At 43.7% G+C, this 22,676-nt stretch overlaps 1 protein-coding gene and 1 long non-coding RNA gene across 2 annotated transcripts; one reads left to right on the top strand and one right to left on the bottom strand.

The window, feature by feature from the left end:
• Positions 1 to 853: 853 nt before the first annotated feature.
• Positions 854 to 22,445, bottom strand: LOC149347218 (uncharacterized). Its single transcript, XM_089585527.1, has 10 exons — positions 22,316 to 22,445; positions 11,493 to 11,539; positions 10,522 to 10,557; positions 9,524 to 9,559; positions 8,031 to 8,124; positions 6,131 to 6,357; positions 3,969 to 4,016; positions 3,831 to 3,866; positions 2,753 to 2,915; positions 854 to 986 (listed from the first exon to the last, which is right to left on the bottom strand). Exons 1-10 carry the CDS (start codon positions 22,389 to 22,391, stop codon positions 982 to 984), a joined length of 768 nt encoding a protein of 255 aa, XP_089441653.1. The 5' UTR covers positions 22,392 to 22,445; the 3' UTR covers positions 854 to 981.
• LOC149347219 (uncharacterized) lies at positions 15,680 to 17,509 on the top strand. The gene is made up of 3 exons (XR_016292124.1): positions 15,680 to 15,719; positions 16,271 to 16,422; positions 17,360 to 17,509. It is a non-coding gene; the product is annotated as an uncharacterized LOC149347219 (long non-coding RNA).
• Positions 22,446 to 22,676: the final 231 nt, after the last annotated feature.

Below are 22,676 nucleotides of genomic sequence, written 5' to 3'. Positions count from 1 at the left end.
GTATCCGCAAAGCATTTACCATTTTTTATTTATTTTTTGCTCTCAAGATAGTGCTTGCCTTTCGCGTGTACTCAGAAGTGCGTGATTTTTTGACACCAGAGATAAAGCTTGCACCAATTTTCATCAGGCCATTTTTAGCATATTGTTGGCGTTAGCAGCTGACAGAAATAAAGTTGCGTCGTAAGCATAAATTACGTATTCAGTCTCGGATTCCCTTTCCACTGATCCAATTAATGTATACGGCTTATGGTTCGTGGAGGATTAACGTCCCAAAGAGGCTGCGGCAATGAGGGACGCCGTAGTGAAGGGCTCCAGAAATACACCCAACAATTCTGGACAAAAGCGTTTTTGGGCGGGAAACCTTTCATGAGCAAACTTTTGCATGTAACGTAAGATTTCACTACAACAGTCAATATGTCCGCCAGTCACCCGAGAACAGTACTGCCCTTTCTTGTCTATTAACGCTTTTACTATCGTGAAAAGCGTTTCCAATTCTCTTTCTGTGGAAGTATTCACTATACGTTGCAATCGATGTAAACACTTTAAAAGAAAAAAATTGCTACATATCAGAAGAATGCATCATTACATTCAATATTTCCATCGCAGTCTCTTACAAGTTTCTAATTTTCAAATATTTTGTCCCAGAATGTTGGACATGTTTCCGCCACCTTGGGTTCTCTAACGTGCATTGACATCGCACAGTACACGGGGCTCTAGGAATTTCGCCTCCACGAAATTCGACCGCCGCGGCCGGGATCGAACTGGCCTCCTTCGGGTAAGTTGCCGAGTACCATAACCACTGAGCCACCACGGGACAGAATTCAACAACGAAACAGACAAACTGCGTAAGAGCTGGCGGTTTTTGAAGCATTTATTATTTCCGACAAAAAGAGAAATCTAGCGTGTGCACCGAAAAATTCCAGCTACATGGACTTCATCTTTGAAGCGACGGAGAAGCCGTAGTTCAGAGAGAACGTCCTTTCAACCTGGAATGAGAGGAAAACAACACAGTTAGGCCTCTCCTTCGTCTTGAAAGCGAATTTTTTCACTTGGCCAAGGAGGTGTACTTGGTGAGGATATAGATATATTTTTTTTTTTGCGGGATATTTTCATTCCAGTATGAGATGCAAGAGTAGTTTTTGTTGTTGAAACTTCGGACATAAAATCAACTTGTGCATTATTCGTGTTCACTAATGACTGCCGCATAGACTGGACTAAGGACCGTGCTTAGTCCGGGTGTGAATTTTAAAGGTGCAGCCCTGCAAGAATTAAAAAAAAAAGCCTATAACCCAATTTTTTTCAGTTACGAAATTCAAAACAGAAGGTTGGGACAAACATGAATGCGGCCCTTACACGAGATTGCCCTCTCGTTCTGTTGAGATTGGTCTGCTGGTTGAGAACAAGTAATGGCTGTTCTGCTACCTCAGTAGTCACCCAATGGTGATTTTAATCACCCAAAATTTAAATTTGTTTGAGGTTATGCACAACACTAGTTGCTACTCCGCTGAAAGAGCGTGAAAGATGTGATAGTATTGCATCATGTTTTATGCCTCGGTTTGTGAACTTTTATTGTTTTCTTTCGCGCAGCTACTACTTCACAGGAAATGTAGAGAAATTCAGAAGTGCCTTGATTTACCACTTACGTGCCTAAATAAGTATTTCTTCATAAAACACACCGCCATCGTAAGAAAAATACATTGATGCTCAAGAAACGACCTTATTCAATGACTTTCCCAATAAAGCAGGACACATAAAGGATGTTGGACGCCGTAATCTGCGGCAACGCCCTCGTTTGAGTTCAGTGTTCTATGAGGCGCATTATCCGTATTGATAACGGATCCATATTTTCGCATTCGTGGTTCTCTGAACTTCGCCTGCAATACTGGAACTAGGTATGTTGCAAGCCGACGAAGGCAAGATTTCTGAGTGATAGGACGCTCATGATAGTAGACGTAAAGCGCAAGTTCTAGTTTCGTTACATTTTAAACTTGGTGGCCATTTTGAACTACAAAGGAGGTGCTTACATTTCGTGATGCACACATACTGTCCTTCTTCTGATGCGAAGAAGGGTAGCATGTGCATGACGCAATTCTGAAGACCTGATGAAGTGCACTCCCACGGTAAGATCTTGAACTGCTTTGCCAATTCCTGTGCGTTATGATTATGTCTTACGTGGATTAAACGTAGCCAAAAATTTTAGGAGCGATCAATTCGGTTCTTGCGTAGAAAATACGATAAAATTTTTCTTTCACTCGCCAGTCTCTAGGTCCTATCATTATATTCCTCCTTTTATTCCTCCTCCCCCAACAATAGGAGAGGGAAGGTTTGGGGGGGGGGGGTAGAGGGGGCCAGGAAAAAGAAAGGGGCAGGTGAGATGAGGATCGCTAGCAGATAGCTGGTGTGGCCATCAGCAACGTGTGACGACGGCATCACCGGACTTTTTCAGGATATATGCGGGCTTAGTTACTGTCCCCTTGTGAAATCAAAATGCGCGACGTTCTGCGTATTTCTGTTTCTGTATTTTCCTCCTTTCATCACGTCCTGTGCGCTGAGAAAGAAGTGTTAATTACCACCACGGCATCAATCGGGTGCTCTACTGAAAGCGTAAGCCTCAGCAAACTCAATAATAAATTAGCTAAAACGCAGAGTAACCTTTATACGTTTACACTATCACATGCAGCAGTTATAGGTTAGCATGAAACGCAGTCATACGTTCAAAGAGCCTACGGAACTACTTTAAAACACTACTCACATTGCATTCCGATAGCGGATTCCAGGGGTGACAGGATAGATTCAATGGCCGCGGCGTTGAGAGAGCCAGCGCTAAGGACCTGCACGATGATCTTAACGGCGGTGCAGAAGAGGCCTGTCAATGTATCGGCTGGAGAGTTGAAGACCACACTGGTGAAGACGCACTGTACAAACCAAAGCACTGCTGTCAGCTGAACTGCTCAACCAAGTAAACAGCAATGCCATTTCAGGAGTGCAACACGGAAGATATAATTTCCTCATCCCGTCTGTGGTGCCGTGGACGCTCGAAGACTGGATGTGCGTGGGAAAGGAGTACAGAGCGACAAGTACCGAAGAGCAACCGGGAATTCATAAGAAGGGGCCTGCACTTATACCTGAATGCACATTCTGATAAGGGCCAGTAGAGTTTCATATGTTAGTATAAAAATTGTGTTGGCGTGCAAGGACTAGTTTATAAGGGCGGAAGAGCGCTTTTTTTTTCGCAGAAAACAATCTGAGGCTTGTTTCCCAACAAGCATAAAAAGACATGCAATTTTTGGACAGTAGTCCGCTCGATCATGACTTTGTGCGAATTGTTTACTTGCGCTTATTTGTCTGTTTTTATTGATTCCAAATTTTTTGTCTAATGCTCACTAAAAGCAAGATTTTATTCAGCTGGAACAAGCATGTCATTTTTTTCACCTTGTTGGCGCTCAGAATGTTTTTAATTGAAGCGTTCTTTCCAACAGGTTGAGCATAGGCTACATATGAAAACAAAAAAAAAATTGAGCACCCAGACCACATTTGTACTAAGCAGTTGAAATAACAAAACTTTTATTCAGTCAAGCAGGCCTAACTGTCACTTGAAAGTTTGCAGCGAAACAAATTAGTTCCATCAGAATTCCTGCCTGCTAAACCACACGGAACACCGAGTAGATTTATAAATCTGATTTATGTTTTTCAACACCCTAGTCATTGTATATAAAGTGAACTGCTGCATAGTCTGTCTACGGAGCCGGCTTAGTAAAAGCCCACTTTGCACAGGGAAGCATCCGACAGATGGAAGATGACAATTTATAATTCGGGAAAGCGCCACTTACGGTCAGAGTGTTGAAGAACTGCTGGATCACTTGAGCCTGAGGGACGAATATTGGGGAGGAAACAAGACGGATTTGTCAAACGACAATCGTACACAAAAAAGTCAGAGCTTTCCATGACCGAACCGCTGTATTCCATACCTGGTTAGGGTGAGTGCCAACGCAAGTGGCCATGGTGGAGTTGAGGCACTGTGAAGGAGAAAAAAAAAAGGTAGGTGTTTAATGCAGTTAAACCGAGTAGACCTGCGAAAGCAAGCGTTCATTCTTCAACTAGGGGGCGCACTTAAAGCGAAACTGCATAGGTTTTAGAAATCGACGAGCTTAAGAGGGTCGAATGCGTGAAACTTGCAGGTAAAGCGTGCGAAATCTTTTTGGGCTAACACTTTAAATAGTGAAGTAATCGTCGATTAAAATCCGGACGCCTTTCAAGCTTCTCCACAGCGCACAACGCCAAGTGGGGGGCGCATGATGACGTCATCGAAGGTATCGGTACATTTCCAAAGCACAAACGCCTGCTTTGAAGGAAAAAAGCAATGCCCCCGAAGGCAAACCCTGCCGAGAGTTGTTTGGCAGCGTCTAACGAGTCAGGGCACGGTGTGACTGACGACAGCGGTAATTTGAAATCATACCTTCCGTGACGTCATGCTGAATTTTTCTGCACTCCTCCGGTGCACTGAGGAAAAGCGCAAAATTCAATCGTTGATTACGTCACTGTTTTAAATGCGAATGCAAAAACACTCGGCATGCTTTACCTTTAGCCTATGTAGATTTGAATCCTCGAATATCACAAAATTCTCAAAAAAGTGCTGCAGTTGCCCTTTAAGCTCCGGTGTAAAGGTATAAAGAGATATCTTTAGTGGGTTAATGGTCACATATGCAGAATTGGTCATTCTTTACTCAGCATTCATAGATGGCGCCAAGTACTCATACTACTACCAGCGCAGTGGCGCAGCGGTTACGAGATGCGCCATTGCACTGGCTGTTCAAATCCCACCCACCGGTAGGGACTGTGCGACCCATGTTGCTCTTTCCGAGCAAGCTCACGCGCAGCTGGCGCGACGCTCCTCCGAACTTACCCCAGCTTACCCGTGTTACTCCGGTAAACTCGGGTTGCTAGGCTAAAATACAAGATCGCGCGTACGGTGACAAGATTCCTGGTCGTTGTTGGTGAGCATATGAGTTCTTTCGCGCCAAACGATTACAGTTTAAAGAATCTACAACATTCTTTTATTAGCAACGAGACAGAGTCAACATTGTTTAAGCAGCTGCATAAGTCAGCACAACCGCTTTTGTGCTTCCGCAGAGTTCTGAACTAGCGGAGATCTCTTTCAGCCTATATAGCGCAATTTGACTTCGCTGAGTTTTCTCGTTTACCTTTCTTCTGCGCGTGAAATAAAATTGTTATTTTATTGGGCCTACCTTTTTTATTTATTTATTATTACCCTCAGGGTATAAACATTACAGAGGGGAGTGGGTTTTAATCAATAAACAAACAAAAAATATGCACAGCAACAAGAACATACAAGTAATACTGTAAGTGACAGTTAAGTTTGGTTAAAAATGATTTAAACAAAGTCCCATAACACTTAATATAACACAATGAAATTCGCGATACTGTTTGAGTGTACATAGTGGTGAAATTAAATAATATATGAACACACAGGAAGGAGGTAGGTTTCATACAATGTTAAGAAAAACTCGCATGGTCTATATTGCGCACGGCAGACTGAAATAACCAAAATTTATCAATTGTTGCAACGGAAGAGGGAAGGCGGTTCCAGTCTTTAGATGTGCGGGGTATGAATGAATCGGAGAAACATTTAGTGTTGCATGAATTTATCCCAACCTTGTGAGGGTGGTCAATGCGTGATGATACATATGAAGGCGGAATGAGCAATTTATCGTGTAAGTCATCATGGTCATCGTGTAAGTCATCATTATGAAAGAGGCATAACCGTGCATGCTTTCAGCGAAATGTGAGGGGTAGCAGATTGAGATTAGATTTCATTGAAGATACACTAGCGGTGCGGTGATAATTAGAGAAGATGAAACGAGCTTGTACGGCTTGTACAGGCTTGTACGGAGAACTAGGAAACACGTGAAGTACCGTAACCAACGACTGAAAAGAAACGTGTTCCTCCGGCAGCTGCTAAGTAGGAAGCTGCGCACGAACTCTGAGTAATCTTTCACTCCGTCATGTTTGCTTATTATACTCGATGGACCAGTCTGAGCACCGCAGCATGGGTAGGGCGCCTTGAATGCGAATGATGTCCCGACTGCTGAATAATGCCGGAGACACGTACCTTTCCGATGTCGAAAGCACTGGGAAACTGGAAGACAACAGGCTCGTCGCACATAATCTCTCCACCAATGTGCAGGCCCGTGCAGTCTCCGAGCGGCATCACGGAGGTGGCCATTTTGGTGAGTCCTGAGAAAGCTCCTCCAAAGACCGTCTTGCCCAAGTTAGAAAAGGTGTTCACCATGCCCCCAACGGACTTGCACAGCGCGAAGATGCTGTTCACCAGAGGACCTGTAACCCCCACGAAAGAAAGAAAACGAATCTTTGGCATGACGCAGTTTAGTACGATACTATAACGACCCGCAAATTCCATCGCCACATCCGCCTGGTCTCTGGCGCCCGTGATTACACGCATGACGCGCAGAGCAGAGTCTAGAATCTAGCATAGGTGGAAGGTAAGCCGCTATGGGTCGGAATCCAGCCTATCTGATTCAGTAGCGACGTTTACATTAATGGTTCAAACAGTGTATCTCATCCGGTCGCATCTGCCCTTTAGAGAGTTGAATTAATACAAACAGGGTAATAACCAGCTCGGCAACCACACCGTACAGTAGTGCCAGAAGGGGGTAGGAAGAGAAAGCTAAGTGTACCTTTCCGGTTCTCTGGTGCAAAAGTGGACAAGACACTTTAGCTCCGCCTTAAGGGCATGACGAATTAGCTTTAATTGGCTAATGCCCATATGGAGCCCCGCTTAACCAAGTCATACGACCATGTCAAGTAGCCTAGGGGGAGCATGTAGGAATCGGAATGGAGGGGTGCTGGAAGGTTTGATTCCCCTCAGCCCCCCTTCTAATTTGAGAAGTCCAAGTTGGCAGCTCCTCCTAACACGGCCATGTCACGTGACGTCGCAAAACCCTACGGCCAATCAATGCCCGGCCATGTTAGCTGCCAGCTACCACCTACTAAGGCCATGCTCGTGGTTTTTTGTTCACAACGCCGACGGCGGATTTTCTTGAGAACGGGGTCCTTAACGCAATTGCGGTAAAAGTTGGTTCTTGTGGAGGCTGGCGCGTTTACGCTTTGCTTTTTGACAGGTAACACATGGTGCCGGCAACTTCATGCGAGATACCATCTGCTACACCTAAGATCTGTAGCACCATGGTGCCATGATGCGATATTGAAAATGCTTCGATTTCGGATAAACGCGGCCGGCAATAGAGATCACCAAAGACGGTAGGTTCGATCCCTACTTGTAAAATATTCTCTTGCTATAGTATTGCAGCATGTTTACAAGACAAAGCATAATTAAGCTGAAAGTTCACTACTGCACGTTGCTTTCATACAGTAAGCAACAATGAATGTGTGCACTTAAGCAATCGTTCTGTTCAATTAGCTGCATCAGCAGACGAGAAATCACTCCGGGAATCGTATATAGCGCCTTCCTTCGTTTGGTATTTCTTTTTCTGAAAAAGAGCGCTTTCAAGAGAAGTCTGACTCTTGCAGTAGCAATGTTAAACCCTGTAGCGATGAGGTGTGCCAGTAGTAGTTACGTCATGAAAATTGTGGTGGAAAACCTCGGCGGATAGCGGGGTTCCCAAAAGAGGCGCACTTCGTCTTCCGCAGCGCGGTGTTCTCTGGGGCCACATTACAACAGTACCCTTGTACTCGACTTGTTTGCCGCGGTATGCACCAGCTTGTACTCACATGCGCGCACAGAAACAAGGATATGTGACTTGGTGTGCTTACGAATGACAGCTCATGGCAGGCACGACGCTTAGTGAATTATGCTTGTAGTGCGGCTGAGCGTGAAATTCGCCTGGCCGTATTCAGTTGTCTTTTTTTTATGTTCTCTGCGGCCTACACGCAAGGCTTGCATCACTCGATCGACCAGCGTGCACGAAAGTAAAATTGCGCTGGCACTGCTGTAACACTTTGTGATATAGGACCACCATAACAATACGTACCCATTCCGAAGCGGTTCAAAGTTTCGGTTATAATTCCTTCAAGTAGGAACAGCTGAGCTCCAACGTCGAGGTGCGAGATTCCGTTAACACCGCACTGGTAAAACACAAAGGGATGACGGTTGTTATGTTTAGTTCGATAGGAACAAGAAGCAATAGTTAGCAATAAATTAGCCTGCCTATATACTCGCTAATTCTAAAAGATGGCAGGGGGTAACAACGGCAGAAATTTGCACAGAGAACCCTGAATTTCCTTGTCTGTGTCGCTGAGCCATTTTGCCGAATTACGACGAACTGATTAAAGTATCCACATTAATACCGAGTCGCTAACTGTTCCGGTAACACCTCAATTATCAGCCAACAAGCACTTGGAGTTCGCTGAAGGCAGCTACAGCGCAAACTTAGGCTTGTTTTCGAAAATGGCGCCTTTCTAGTCCAGACACGGTCATAGGCAGGAAGCTGCTCGGAAGTACGAATCCCGAAACATTGCTGAACTTAGCACACTCCTCTCCCATGAATAAAGCTGCTTACATTTCGCGATGCACAAAGAAACAGCATTCGTTCAGAAGGCACTAAAGATAAACTTTTGCTGGATGGCCTTCAGGAACGAAATGCAATCACGAGTAATTTAAGCCTACTTCATTGAAACAGCGTACGTTACTGCAACCACCCAATACAGATCAAATGGCTACAAAAGCATAACAAGTTCCATAAACTCTCTCAGCAATACGCGTTCGTACGGTCTCACATGGGTGCTGATATTCTCCATAACGGTTTTCAGAACAATTAGATATTTTAAGGCACTCCTAATAGCGTCACCATGCCTGATAGGTGTTTTAATCCAGTGGTAATGAAAATAGTTTCATACTCTGTTCCCGGGAAATTTTTGGGGGCCACTTAACTGACTTTTTCAAAATGTTTTCTCGATTATTTGAATGCGCACGGGACAAAAGATTATGAAACAAAGCCTCTCGGAAATAAAGGAGAGGATCGAGATCATTGTTTTGTGACTTGGCAATTAAGGGCTGAAAACGCATTAGGCTTGGCCATCCTTTGGTAACAGCCGAATGCATCTGCTCATTCTTGCCCGTTGTGACCTCACCATGCTCAAAGCGTAGATATTTAGACCACGACCTTTAGTAATTGCTTTAGGTGACGTCCTAGAGCTGTTGCGCTAAGCATCTTCTCACATTTTACCTAAAACTTTACATGCCCTAAGAAAACTGTGGCATTTGGGGAAGTACATCGAAGAAATGCAGCTGCGTCATTTATACAGCGCCTGCGGCATTACTTTGCTCAAAAGAATCCTAATATATAGGCTTCGTTGGACACTCATATTTCGTTAAGCCTAACGAGTCGAACTCATTCGTTTAAATCAAACAGTTGAATATAGCAGCTTCACTATGCACAGACGATTGCTACGCGCCTGGCGCCAGCGCGCTGAAAGTGTGCACGTAACATTAAATGAGAATGTATCAACAACAGAAATAACTTACGATGAGCATGTTTTCCATAACTTCAAGCACACTGCCCTGGAAACAAACGAAAGTGAAGATTAGTGCCCCATAATCGAATGTTCTTTGGCGACCACCATCAATAAATCGACAGCTCCAATTAGTTTTGGCAGAGCGCAGTTCAAAGAAGTGAAGTATGTCGCAGCCACCACTCCTGAATGCTTTGGGTACCTCAGCTTTTTTATCAAGCGCTTATATACATGTAGACGATAACTTTCACATTTAGCCTCCTCTGAAATAAGGCTGCAGCTGTTTGGGAACGTGCGGGCAACGGCAGGGTCAAGTGCGCAATGTAGGAAGTATTGAGCCATCGAGGGAGGGGGGGGGGGGAATGGTGGCCTGCTCCTGTAGCGGCATAGTACAAATACTCCTATCTCTTCCATAGACACTCATTCACACAGTATAGAAGAATCTGCAGTTAGGACGGCGAAGGCATTAGGAATCCGCGATTAGAAATTCTCTACTGACCTTTCGTTAGTCTTAGACCGAGGAGCCCACGTTTGTACGCCCCAGGGAATAAATAAAGTCTATGGTACTACGATATTCAGAAGCTCAAATAGCAACATCCTCGTTGAATACAAAGGCCGTTGAGTGTATAGCAATTATGCCTTTTTACGCAGGGTAACTTTGTCATCATTTTGCAACCTTTCGCTCCTATGAGTGTGTGTTTGCTTACGCAGTTTCTTCTCAAATGGCAAACATCCGTTTTCTCTAAATTTTTGTGAAAAGACATCTTAATTACCCCGTACCTTCTCTTGGGCCGTGAAATCCTTGGGCCTGCAGATTATTAAGACTTCGTAGACGTCACGGCTCGATGCTATTCAAACAACGAATCCTGCTTTATTTGGCCGAACTAAGGTTAACCGCATAAGCGCCTTTGCACAAGTCTTGGTTGTTCATTAATTTAGATAAAATTCTTTGCAGATGATGAGGACATTAAAGTTTTCTTTCCTAAATAAATGCAAATCTGGGTAACTTACTTGGCCATGGCACAAGTCCTGAGTTTGTCCCAAGCACTGAAAAAGGAAGTTTTCTATTTATTAAAGGGTCACGGGGCAATTTCATTACCTCGTGTATATACAAATATAAACTCAAGGAAACGGTGACTTACGCATCATCCTTTTCCTCAGCAAAGTTTTGGGACAATGATGTCAGCGAGAAATATTTCGCCTATGAAATATGTTCTCGGGGCCTAGTGAGTTCTATTATCTCATGTTTTTTTTTTTTTCAGTTAGTGCAAATTTATGAGTCCGGTCGTGCTAATATTCACCTTTTGGTAAAACTCCGCACATTTGCTTTAATAGATATTCTCTGTCCTCGGATAAACACATTTCAAATTACTGCACGTAAACAAGAAAATAAAACGAATTTTTTTTAGCAGGCTCAGAACAAAGCGTTCCATCTTAATTGCTCCTTTAATACAAATATATGCTGTGTTGCAAGAAACGCTGAAACTATCCAGAAAATGAACCGTTTGGCTGGTTTCCACCGCGTTACTTTACAGTGTGTTCTGCTGGAACGTTTCTGCTGCAAGGAGCAAGTTAGCAGCACCCGACAAACGTAGATATTGCAGTCTTCACATGTTCAAAGAAAGCCGTTTGCAGCATTACCTATTGAACTTCTTCTGACCAAATCATTGCATACAGCGTGTCTGTCCTCGTGCTGATTGGCCTCGACAGACACGAAGGTGCAGTTTGGACAAGAGAGGAAGGCGATGCTACTCTTTCTGTTGCTGTTGGTGAACTCAGCGTAAGAGTAAAACAGTCCCCATTACTTAAAGTTTCGTGCGCTGAGGATCGGTGTTTTCCTTTTTTCCCTACAAACTTAACATATGAAAGCGGTGATCATTAGCGAAAACACGAAGTCTGCGGAAGTCAATAGGCCCCTACAAGTGTTTCACACCTGCCGACTTTGCCCGGACTCTTTTACAACGAGGTCACAGAGGACTCACCTCACCGAAGTGGAAGATGTTGGGAAATACAACTTCTATACATGATTCTGCACAAAAGAAACGCAACAAGAAAGTGTTTATTGTTCAGCATATCAGGTACCTTCATATCGTATGAAGCATGCATGAATGTTTCAATGCACCCGTCTGTGTTTAACCGTTACCGAAATGACAGCCTGTACCTAATGTCTGGCACCGCGAAAGTCGTTCCGTTGGTGCTCGCTTGTGCTGGTGGGGGTTTGGCCACCTTTAACATTAGGGCAACGCGCGTTTAATGGTACACTCTTAATCTGGTTCCACTTATGTTCCACATAAACTGAGTTGGCTCACCAGTTTCACTGGAACAAGGGGGATTTTATCTGGATCGCACTTAATTATGTGGAACCATAAGAATTTTTCATTTATATTTGTTTTTCTTTATGTGGAACAGGCCGTCCCGCAGCGAACCATGCAGGTTTAAGTGGAACTTGCTGGTTGTTGAACTTATTTTGATCCGCTTATTTCTCACACGTTCCACATAAGATCTCAGACCGCACGCTTGAGAATTTTCTGCATTGCAACCTTTGTCTACACCCCGCAGTGTAATGCACCACGAGGATACTGTTATGGGTCAATGCGCTGCTATATTTGTATATACGCCACCAGAACCGTTTTCACTTAGAGTTGTAGATCGATTCGGCCTCGCCCTACCATCAACAATAGCCACGGTTAGCTTCGTTGGGAGAGCAGCTGTCCCGCAGATAATGGTGGTCCCGGGTTCGCTTCCTGTTCAGGACTGAATTTTTGAAGCGAAAGCTTTACTACGCCAGGTTTTCAAGAGAGCAGCGCCAGTGAGTTTATCCTTGAATTTCCCCTATTGGTTGGGAGAGGTCATGTGACCTACTGACGTCATCACAATCTGCCCACCATGGCAGATGGCAACAGCACCATCGGACTGTGAGGAACCTCCTTACCGTGGTAGGTGGAGATTAAATTGATTATTGGTTTGGCTTGGTTTGTTTTATGGGGTTAACGTCCTGAAGCGACTCAGGATATGAGAGACGCCGTAGTAAAGGGCTCCGGAAATTTCGACCACCTGGGGTTCTTTAACGTGCACTGATATCGCACAGTACACGAGCCTCTAGAATTTCTCCTCCAAAGAAATTCGACCGCCGCGGCCGAGATCGAACCCGCGTCTTTCGGGTCAGCAGCCGAGCACCACAACCACTAAGCCACCGCGGCGGGTTAAACTGATTATTGGCTGAGAGGCCACCTAACCTTTTAACTAACCAGCGACGCAGAGTCGGAGGCTTCTCCAACTTCGGCACTGGACGCGGAGATGGTTTCAACTGAGATGGAGCGCCGGAACACTGACTTTGTGATCAGACTCAGCGAGTGTGACGACTCGGCTATGCGTGCATTTCATCGACGCTTTACCGACAATTCGTTCGGCAGTGTGCGTGGCGTTTGTGAACGTAGCCATGCAAAGGAAGCTTTAGCTTCTCACCATGGTTGGCCAAAGTTTAAACCACAGCTAATTTTTCTTGAAGCATCGCATTTTTTTGCCTATTTTTTATTATTGCTTTTGCCCCGTGCTTTCGGTGAGTGTTTTGAGGACGTCTGCCGCGCGAAATCATTCAACAAGGAGCGGGACAGATGATGACCTTTTACCGTCTTTGAGCGTCACATTGTGCTCTAGCTTATAAACGCCTTTTATGCACCCACGGCCACAGCACATAAAAGGCCCCCTATACGCAATAAGCAGGGTGTCTTGCAACTTCTCGTAACATTTTAGTGTAGGATGTTAAAACATCCATTTCGTGTTTGGACTCTAAAGTGAAAGAGTTCCATATCATTGCAGCAGAAAGCTTGAATATTGTACAGATGCGTTGCTTTACACATCCGTCAATGCGACCGTAGTTTTCTTTTTATTTCAAACGTATACCACGATACCCACACCTAAAGCGCAGCAGGGACCGGAAGAATGCAATGCATGACCATTACGCTCGAAACAGCAGAAATATTAAAGAGCCACTGACGCTCTTTCCAAGATCGCGCCACTGAACCATGGTAGCGGCGTGCGCATTTAGATGCCCGCAAAATGCTAAAACAGCCCTGTGCTACGCAGTGTTAGTGCATGTTACTGAGCCCAGACGGCAGAAATCACTTCCGCGCCATCACAAAGTCGTCAACACCGCCCGCACACACAGCCCGTACGGAGCTCGGTAGTATGACGCAACTAACGTTCGTGTGCGTGCAACGGAACCCGCCATGACCCGCGCCGACGGCCCCGGACATGCAGGAGCCCGAAAAACATAACACCATAGTAAAGAAAAGTTCCTCCCTTAGGAGAGCACAGATTTTTTTCTCGGAGCCACTAACACGACCACAGCGCCACCGCTTCGTCAACTGAGGCGCCCGCAGCGCTGATACAGTATCTCTCTCGCGCGCCACTGGCGGCAAGCTCCGTTAATTTTTGCGTTCATTTTGTATTCCGCACTACGCCGCGATATTTGAGTACCTTCCGGCAAGAGAGGACGCCGTCTCCTTTGGATCGCTGAAAATTGCTAAAGGTAGGTGGTTTTTTCTTATTTACTGTAAGGTTAATTAGTGGCGCATGTGTGTTTTGTGCTCCTGCTAGGTTAGTCATTATGCCGCGCCTGTGGGTTAGAGCAGGAACCAACGGTTGGAAGATTGAAATGTGCACATGTTCGCTACGCACGCGGGCAATGGCGTTGTCAGTTTTGTGGATAGGGCTCGCTGTTCCGCCAGGAACCTCCTCTCGGTTACTAAAGATATTGCCAGAAATTCTTTGTCAGCTATGACCGCCGTACAATTAGGAATGCTGTTCAGTTGTACGGCGGTTATGTTTAAAGTAGCAGGAGCTGCTAATTCCACGGCCGGCGCCGTTCACGGCCGTTGCGTTCCGGGCGCTTTTTTACGTGTGTGGTCAGGTTTACGCGCGCTCGTCATGGACCTTGCGAATTCGGGTTCCGCAACGAAATGGACCATATGCTATAGTTTCCTGTGGTTGTGGATTGCAAGTTGCCGGTGCCGGGCGGATTTCAGTTCTGGATTTCGAATTACGTTAAGCTCGATCTGTGCCTATATCAAGCGTAGAAGGTGCCGATCGACAAGCCCTGAGGCATCGTTCTTATTCTGAAGTATGTATACTAGCTAATAGCGCCCTTTATATTTCCCTCGTTAAAAAGTTAGCGGCTTCAAAAAGGTGAGCGAAATGATCCTGTGCCTTTACGTCCAGGTAATGTAAGCGTGCGCACGTTTGGTTGTATGGTATCTTGTTTAGTGTTCATTCCTGTTGTAGCAAATACGGTGCGAATCGTAGATCTGTTTTGTAGACGCCACGTAAATGTGATTTCTTTGTGTGCAATGGCATATTGAACCAGTTGTCAGGGTGATGAGTAAAATGTGATAAAGTATATGCTTGTTATTTGAATGCTTGTTATTTGAAAAACTTTTGATATTGCAAAGGTAACTGCATGCAATATCACTATATTATATTATATTATATTACATTATATTATATTATATTACTATATTTTTGAAAAAGAGTAAAATTTTGAAAGCTCCTGTAAATATAATGTAAGCTTATGTTAGGTCTATTTTGTGAAAATAAAGATATCTTTTTAAATATGTTTTATTGTACGAAATGTAAGCACTAAATTGATGCACTCAGCCTTTTCATATTATGGTTTTCCCACAGTGCAAATTCATTAGCTCTGTAAGCTCGGCAAAGAAAACAAGAGAACTGCATGCAAAGAAAGTAGCTGCTGCATCTATTGTTCACAATGCTGATGTTTCTCAGCCAGCTGTTTCTCTAAATGATGCCCTGCTTGAATTGAAGGTAACAGTAGCCTTTCTTTGCTTATAATAAATGGTTTCTACCTCAGTAGTATACCTGATGATGAAAATGCACAGCTTCAAATGTTACGCTGGTATCACAAGACCTTGCAGTGACGTAAAAGGCATTGCAATGATATGCAATGTCCTTGAAACAATCATGGGATTTCAGTGCACACATTTTTCGGCTGCCGTGTGATTTTGCTAACAATACTCATTGGAATGAATTTTGTAAAAGTTTTTGTTCACACTTAGGCACTACAGGATGCTGCGTTTGATGCTGCACACTTGAACCGGACAAGAATGAAGGCTCTTCTGCATGTAACATTTGCGGCTCATAAGGCCGAGATTCCACAACAGCTGCCTGCCTACTCATTGAATGCAGACGTGGTAAGAGTATGCTATTTTGCTTTTGGTTCTTGTCAAGAATTTTGAACAAGCTTCATAGCACAATGCAACCTGCAAAGCACTTCAGCACATCCCCTATGAGTAAATATAAACTGTTCTGTTGCTGGTAGTGATCACTTTTCTCAGTGCATGTCACTAGTTGCATATTCCTTCATCTGTAAAGAGCTATTGCAAGTTGCATTGGAAAACAAGGATGTGGTTTCAATGTAACTTACCCTGGAGCACATAAATGAATCAGCATATATGCAGTGCATTACATAACTGTCATCTGTACAGGTAATGATCGGCAGTATCTGGATCATTTTAGTGGCCTTACCTTTACTTATTTAAAAATAGGAAAGGTAGAGCATAGATTCTGCATTTTGCAATTTGCCCTAGCATCTGCATTTGGTGTCTTGCTGTGTGAGGTCCCAATAGACTCATGAAATTGTCAATATTTTTGATATCTTTGCAAATTATGGGCAGTTTCCTTACGAAGGTCGAATAATAGTTTCTGTAAAATATGTGCTTAAGTTGGTGTTTTTTTTTTGCAGCTTACACTTGAAGCAGAAATTCTTTTTAAAGCAACAATGCAAGATATGGAAAGATAATAAGAGATGTCCAGCAGGCACTTCACAGGGCAGATTTTGTGGAGCTGGATGGGTATCTTCGACCAAAAAATTCTGAATTCTGTGTGATCACACAGGTAAGACAGCTTCCTTTTGTAATTACTGCTGATAGACTTAAGCAGCAATGAAAATGCATAAAATATTCGGGGTCCCTGGGCAGCATAATAGGTATGTCTGTAATACTTGGCTGAAAATGTGCAAGAACCTGTGGTGCATGTTTATTTTATTGTTTAATATAAATGATGAATTTTTCTTGACAAAGAATGTATGGAGGCTAGCATTCAGTTCTTCCACTGCTATAAAAACTAGCCATTCAAATGAGTGTTCACTGGTATACATTCAAAAGAATGCAGAATAGAAATCATTATAGGCAGTGATTAATGTTTTTCATGGTTAGTTAAAATTGAGCTTAAGAAACTATAGACACTTAACATTTTGATTCGTGTTTTCTTGCTTGTGGTGATGTGTGAGGCATTATTATGCATGAATTACCACCCGGTGTTCTTCTACGACCAATAAATAATTTATAATTGCATTTCTTTCTCGTGCTGTTTCGGTTTCAACAGCCGAATTAGGACTCTGACGTCAGTGTGTGCTTGCAGGCCATGTGAGACGTGAAAAAACTGCAGTATGATCACTGCTTCCTCATTTGTTGTCATTGTGGTTCTTGAAGAAGGCTGACTTCAGCAGTGCAGTAAATCAAAACAAAGAAGCAATGACTACATGGACGTTTTTCCATGCCTCACGTGACACAAAAGCACTTTTTGATGTTACAGCTATCGTTCAGCTGTTGAAGCCGAATTAGCATGACAGAAAAAGTTCAATTATAAATTATTTAGGGGCCTAGGCTAATATTACATGCTGATTCATATGTAGTAGTGTCTTTCGAATCCTCGTTGAGTAATTTAAATGAGCATTTATTGTTTTACATTTGAAGTAATGTATCATGCAAATCATCGTATCAAGGCAGTCAATGAATTGTTGCGTATAGCCTGGACTGTTTTTGCATTAAAGGGGAGATGCAACACTGACAGGCCCGTACCAGGCCCATGTATCATTACTGACGACGGACTGATAATGATCGTCACCAGGAAGAACACCATTGCCTTGGCTCCCGGCTCATCTATGGAGAGTGCCCTTATTTTGTGCCTAGCTGTCTACTTCATTTCGGACCTTTCTTATCCACATGCTTTTGGCTAAACTTTGGGACTAGTTCAGACATTGCTGCTGCAAAACGAAAAATTTGATAAAGGGCTGATATCCTTCAAATTGAAGAGTCTGCTTAAAGGCCTCAGACTTAGACACAGCCATTTCTGTATAGTTCATGGTTTTGATAATAAAGGATTGAAGGTTTCGGATAAGCGTTAAGGTAAAGCTTGACACATCAAATATAGCATCTTAAGAGACAGCTGTCATATTTGAAAATAAAAGCCTCAATTTCCTCCGAGTAATTAAGTATTGTATTTTTTGTGGCAGTGAAATAAAGCTTTGATGTAATGGATGCTTGTGTTCATCAACCATGAACAACACTGCTGAAGTGCAAGCATATCTGTGTATTATTGCCCATTTGTCTGTGCAGGAGGCGATTCTAGGTTGCATGGTGATGAAAGAAGAGTTTTAATATCTCTCATCCCACAACCTCAAGCTTTAAACTTAGGGGTGCATCAGACTCTATTTGTATAGTTTGGCTGATGGACTAGGTGTCCAACCAACAGAAATCATGATTGTATACTGTGAATTTGATGCAAGAAGTGTGGTTTAAGGGTACAGGAATATGCATATAGTATATCTGTTAAGAATTACTACAGAATGATTTCATTCATATCAGGTGTTTTGTGAACTTTATATTTCACCCTATAGTCCCTTGTGTGCAGTGCACTGCATATACAATACTATTGTGGAATAATTTTGTTCATATATAGACAGAATTATTTTACTATGGTTTGTACAAACAGTGCACTGCGTGCAAGGAACTCTAGAGTGAAATATGTGGTTCACAAGATACCTGGAACGGGGTTCCAGCTATCTATATGATGCAGCGTTCCTGCTAAATTCCTGGAACGCTGTTTCAGATATATAGGCGCAGCACTGTTCCGGCTAAAACCTCGGAAATTTGTTCCACATATTTTAGAGTATCTGGAGCATAGTTCCAGCTATATAGGTGGAACATTTTTGCAAAAATGTTCCAGCTACTAAGTGGATCCTTAGGTGGAACCAGACTAAGAGTGTAGAAACACCCTGCTGAAGCAGTTGTTTTCAAGAAGAGCCCGGGAGAATGATTTCTGGGCTACTAGTCAAGGGCCAACACTCAACGCTATCGTCGCAGAGAATTTGCACCTTAGAGCGCTGAGGGGCTATGTGCTTCAGCGCTTCGGAGTAATCTAGGCCGCCTGCACATCTATAGCATGAAACGAATTCTTCCCAGAAAGATTTTACAACGTTTCTGCGGTCACGGTATAGGCTCAGTGACCTCACAATGAGCATGAAACAAAGTGGTCATGCAGCCGCGCCGGATACCGGTGAAAACTTCTCAGTCTGGTTCTAACAGAGGCGAACTGTTCGACATTTGTTTAAAGGACGAATAGCGGCTTCGAATTACTTAAAAACACTGGGGTAACAGATCGTAGACAAAGTTTCCTATAGTTTAGCACCAATGTAGAGCCTTTGTCAAAAGTATAAAGCCCAAGGGGCCTGCTTCTGAGACCTGCAGTGCAGCTCCTGTTGAATACTCAGAGGCCCTAATCTCGCGAAGGCGGGATGAACTTAAGTCCTCAATCCTCCCCAGCTTAAGACTGTCAAATGTGCTTAAAGATCCCTGCTACACGGCTTGTAAGCAAACCCTTTGGGCTGCATACTTTGGAAAAAAAAAAACAGTACATAACGAAAACTACGGTCCAACGCCTGCCACGATGCTTTCGAAACTTATTTGCGGCATTTCTAAGGTAAACTTTGTTAACCGAGCCAACGTTCTCGTTAGGCAATCTGTATTCCAACTGCTGCTGTTTTTTTTTTTCATTTCCATTCATTCACATTATGAGGGCACTCCGGACAGAGGCGGTTTCAAGCCCTGAGCCGTCACATAGCTACGCTGTCCTCTCGACAGCCTGTACGTTTCAATTAGAGATGTAGAGAGCCGTCGCGCACGATCACTTCAGTGCCCACCGGTACATGAAACGTCAGCTGTACTGCCAATAACTTAAGCCACGAACGTTTTATTTTTATATTTACTTGACGATATTGACTTCAGACTGGAAAACATGTGCGACTCTTTTTTTCCCCTTTTTCTCTTTGCTGTGCTTCTTCCAGCGGTTGTCACACAAGGGAAAGTCTGAGTGACACAATACATACAGTAATTCTTACAACACTTTACATCTAGAAAAACTGGAAAAGCGTCGCTTAAGTGTCGATGCATCACCCATAGCGCATCAGCCAACACTTGAAATATTTAAAAAGTAGGCTCCTTAAAAGAGGCATTTTATGCTTTGTCCATTACAAATTAAGGAATATTATCTAGTTTATCCTTTATGGGGGTTTAACGTCACAAAGCGTCTCAGGCTATGAGGGATGCCGAAGGGAAGAGCTCTGGAAATATCAACCACCTGGATGGAGTTCATTAACTTGCACTGTCCTCTAGTATTTCGGTCCTCTAGTATTTCGCCTGCATTTAAATGCGACCGCCGAGGCCGGGATCGAACCCGCGTCTTTTCAGTCAGCAGCCGAGTGTACCACAACCACAGAGCCACCCCGGCGGTGAAAATTCTATGGCGGTCATAATGAACACGCCCTTGGAGCTAATATCAGTTCTTAAGTTTTCCACGGCAAAATATCCTCCATATCATGTCACTCTTGCTCTATAAGGAAATGAGCGCTGATTTCATATTGAACTGAAACCTTGCTTTGTTTTTCGCAGCGGCTTCTTGAGTGATTTTGTGCGTTCTGTTACCTTAATGGCCGGAGCGTAGTAATGATGGGCGAGCGTTTGCGGACAAAATTTTCAGCTGTTGGCTATAGAACTGAGTTTAAAGGTATTTATATATTATACTCGAACGACGTGCGTCTTAGACGACCTTTTATTGCGGCTCGTACTAAGCGGACGGGATATCAGACCTGATAGACACTCTTTGGTCTGATCTCACGTCCTTCTCTTTTTGGTTCCATGGTGAATTTCGCCCCTAATGTATAACTGTAACTCGACTCCAACACAGATAGCTTTCCGATCATGGCTACTTAATTGTTTCTCATCAGTGAAAGCGTTTTGTTTTCCGATGCACAACCGCGTCCTAAACATAGCGCAACGGTAATGACGCACATGTTAGGCTCTGCTGCTGCTCAAACACATAACAATGCGTTGTATTGGAGGTTTTTCAATTTGTGCTTGCAGATTCTCTCACGAACGCGATACCCTTTCGTCTAGGAGAGAAGCATGCGGATGGTGCTATTCTGTTGTTTGAAGCCGGCGTCTCGCATAATAGTACTGCGCCATTTTCGCTGGGTTCAGAAGGTGAGAGACAAGATACAAGTTTGACTGAATTACTCTTTTATTGATGCGTTAGTACAGACGGGTCTATGCAAGCGGAAATGACGACCGCCACGGCGGCAGGTGGAAATCTCCCCTCTGGCCTACGAACGAACTTAGTATCTGTCTATAAGAACTTAGTATAATACCTCGGATATAACGAACCATAGTATGCCACCTCGGATATAACGACCTTGCGTCTGTTATCGTCGGATATAATGAACATGCGTGTGTTCCCTGTGATATAACGATGCTCAGTATGCCACCTCGGATATGTCGAAATTTCATGTATTGACCCCGCATGTAACAAGCTTTAGTGTGTCAATCTCAAATATAACGACCGTTTTGCTGCTAACGCATTTAAAGGGCCCAGAGATGATTGCACTAGTGTTTATTTAGCAGTTCATCGTCGTCGGTTATGGTACTATTTGACTCGAAGGGGGAAGAAGAACTGACAATTGTTGCTACAGCCAAAATGCTTTTTAAGCAGTACTTATGAGCTGCTAGCGGCATGCGGCGTGGGTTCTGTTCTTAAGGGAATCTGTGCATAGAATTCACGCGGCACAAGTTGGTAATGAATAATGTATGCACGTCAAATGGTCAGGAGAGCGGCAAAACCTGATCCCTCCGTCCCCCCTTATAAAACAATTTTTTTTTTGTATTACAGTTTGTTTTATTATTTGTTATGACCCATCGTAGCTCTATGTATACTCTAGGCCGAGTCTTCGAAAAGTTGGGTTGCATAGCAGCGCTTACATTGCTCTTGTATTCAGTCATGCGCAGCTCCCAAACTTACGTGGCATGGAGGACAATTTTACTCATCTCCAATTGTCTTCTGCCATTTTTCTCCATTTCCGATTTATGGACCTTGTCACTAAGCTGCGAAAATATATACTAGCGGCTGTACTTTTCTGAGCCCTGCATATAAGGCCTGAAATCTATTCCATGTAGTTCTATTAAAGACGACTTCTATATTAATTTCTGCGAGAAATGACATGAGTTCCTGGTATAAGGTGTTCTATTCGCCGTGCTTAGTTCGTGAAGCCTCTTAACGAAATAAATTTATGCTCGGACGAAGCTTTACTGCTCTTCTTATCTGCTCATAGTAGCAAATTTTCTTTACACGCCAGCACAGGTTCTGTTCATTGTAACAATTTACGTAATATATTGTGACATAAAAGTGGCTATAGCGCAAATGGTAATCCCTAAGCTGCAGGTAGGTGCCCTGTGAGCAGTTACACAGGCGAAAATAAAGCATACTGGAAGTGAGGTATTTTCAGCTGACTGCTAACAAATCACCTGTACATGAAGTTTCCTCGGAATGTTAGAATGGGTGCTTAGTGGTGCGTCTACAGTCAGGGAACGTTTTGTAGAAACGACTGCATTCTGCACTGCTAAGATACAGGGCATCGTTCCAGCGCACTCGTAATCGAAATACTTGAAATTGTACTCACCATCAACCGCCGACGCCGAGGACATCGCCACAGCCAGCAGCGCTGCTGAAAAGGCTAGGGTCTTAACCGAAATCATACTGAGTGCAGTAGCTGTATTTTGGCCAACGACGTCTGCTGGAGGGTGGGCGAACGGCGGTGATGTCGGGGCCCCTTACTCCGCCCTTTATATAGCGGTTTGAAAAGCGTTGCTTCTGCTTGTATTTTCACTCTTCACATTCAGCATCACAGAAGAGTTTTAATTTACCCAATGGCGGCCTACATTTGGACCTCACTCAAGTCGAGGCCATTAACTGTGCACGGCCATTAAAAGTTGAAGCGTCTCCTCATCCTCCAACGCGGACAGGTACAGATGACAGCCATC

This window comes from Amblyomma mixtum, chromosome 4 (genome assembly GCF_055824585.1).
Source record: "Amblyomma mixtum isolate Tamu chromosome 4, ASM5582458v1, whole genome shotgun sequence".
In the NCBI taxonomy this organism is placed as follows: Eukaryota; Metazoa; Arthropoda; class Arachnida; order Ixodida; family Ixodidae; genus Amblyomma; species Amblyomma mixtum.
Note: the sequence above shows the minus strand (reverse complement) of the source record. Positions and strands in the feature narration are given on the sequence as shown.

What these genes read in the sequence shown, in the direction of transcription:
- LOC149347218 (XM_089585527.1), bottom strand. Translation starts at nt 22,391, where the DNA reads ATGATTTCGGTTAAGACCCTAGCCTTTTCAGCAGCGCTGCTGGCTGTG. An exon ending in TTTGAACCGCTTCGGAATGG is followed by an intron (nt 6,358 to 8,030) that starts GTACGTATTGTT and finishes TGGGGGTTACAG; the next exon opens with GTCCTCTGGTGAACAGCATC. An exon ending in AGTTCTTCAACACTCTGACC is followed by an intron (nt 2,916 to 3,830) that starts GTAAGTGGCGCT and finishes TGGTTTGTACAG; the next exon opens with TGCGTCTTCACCAGTGTGGT.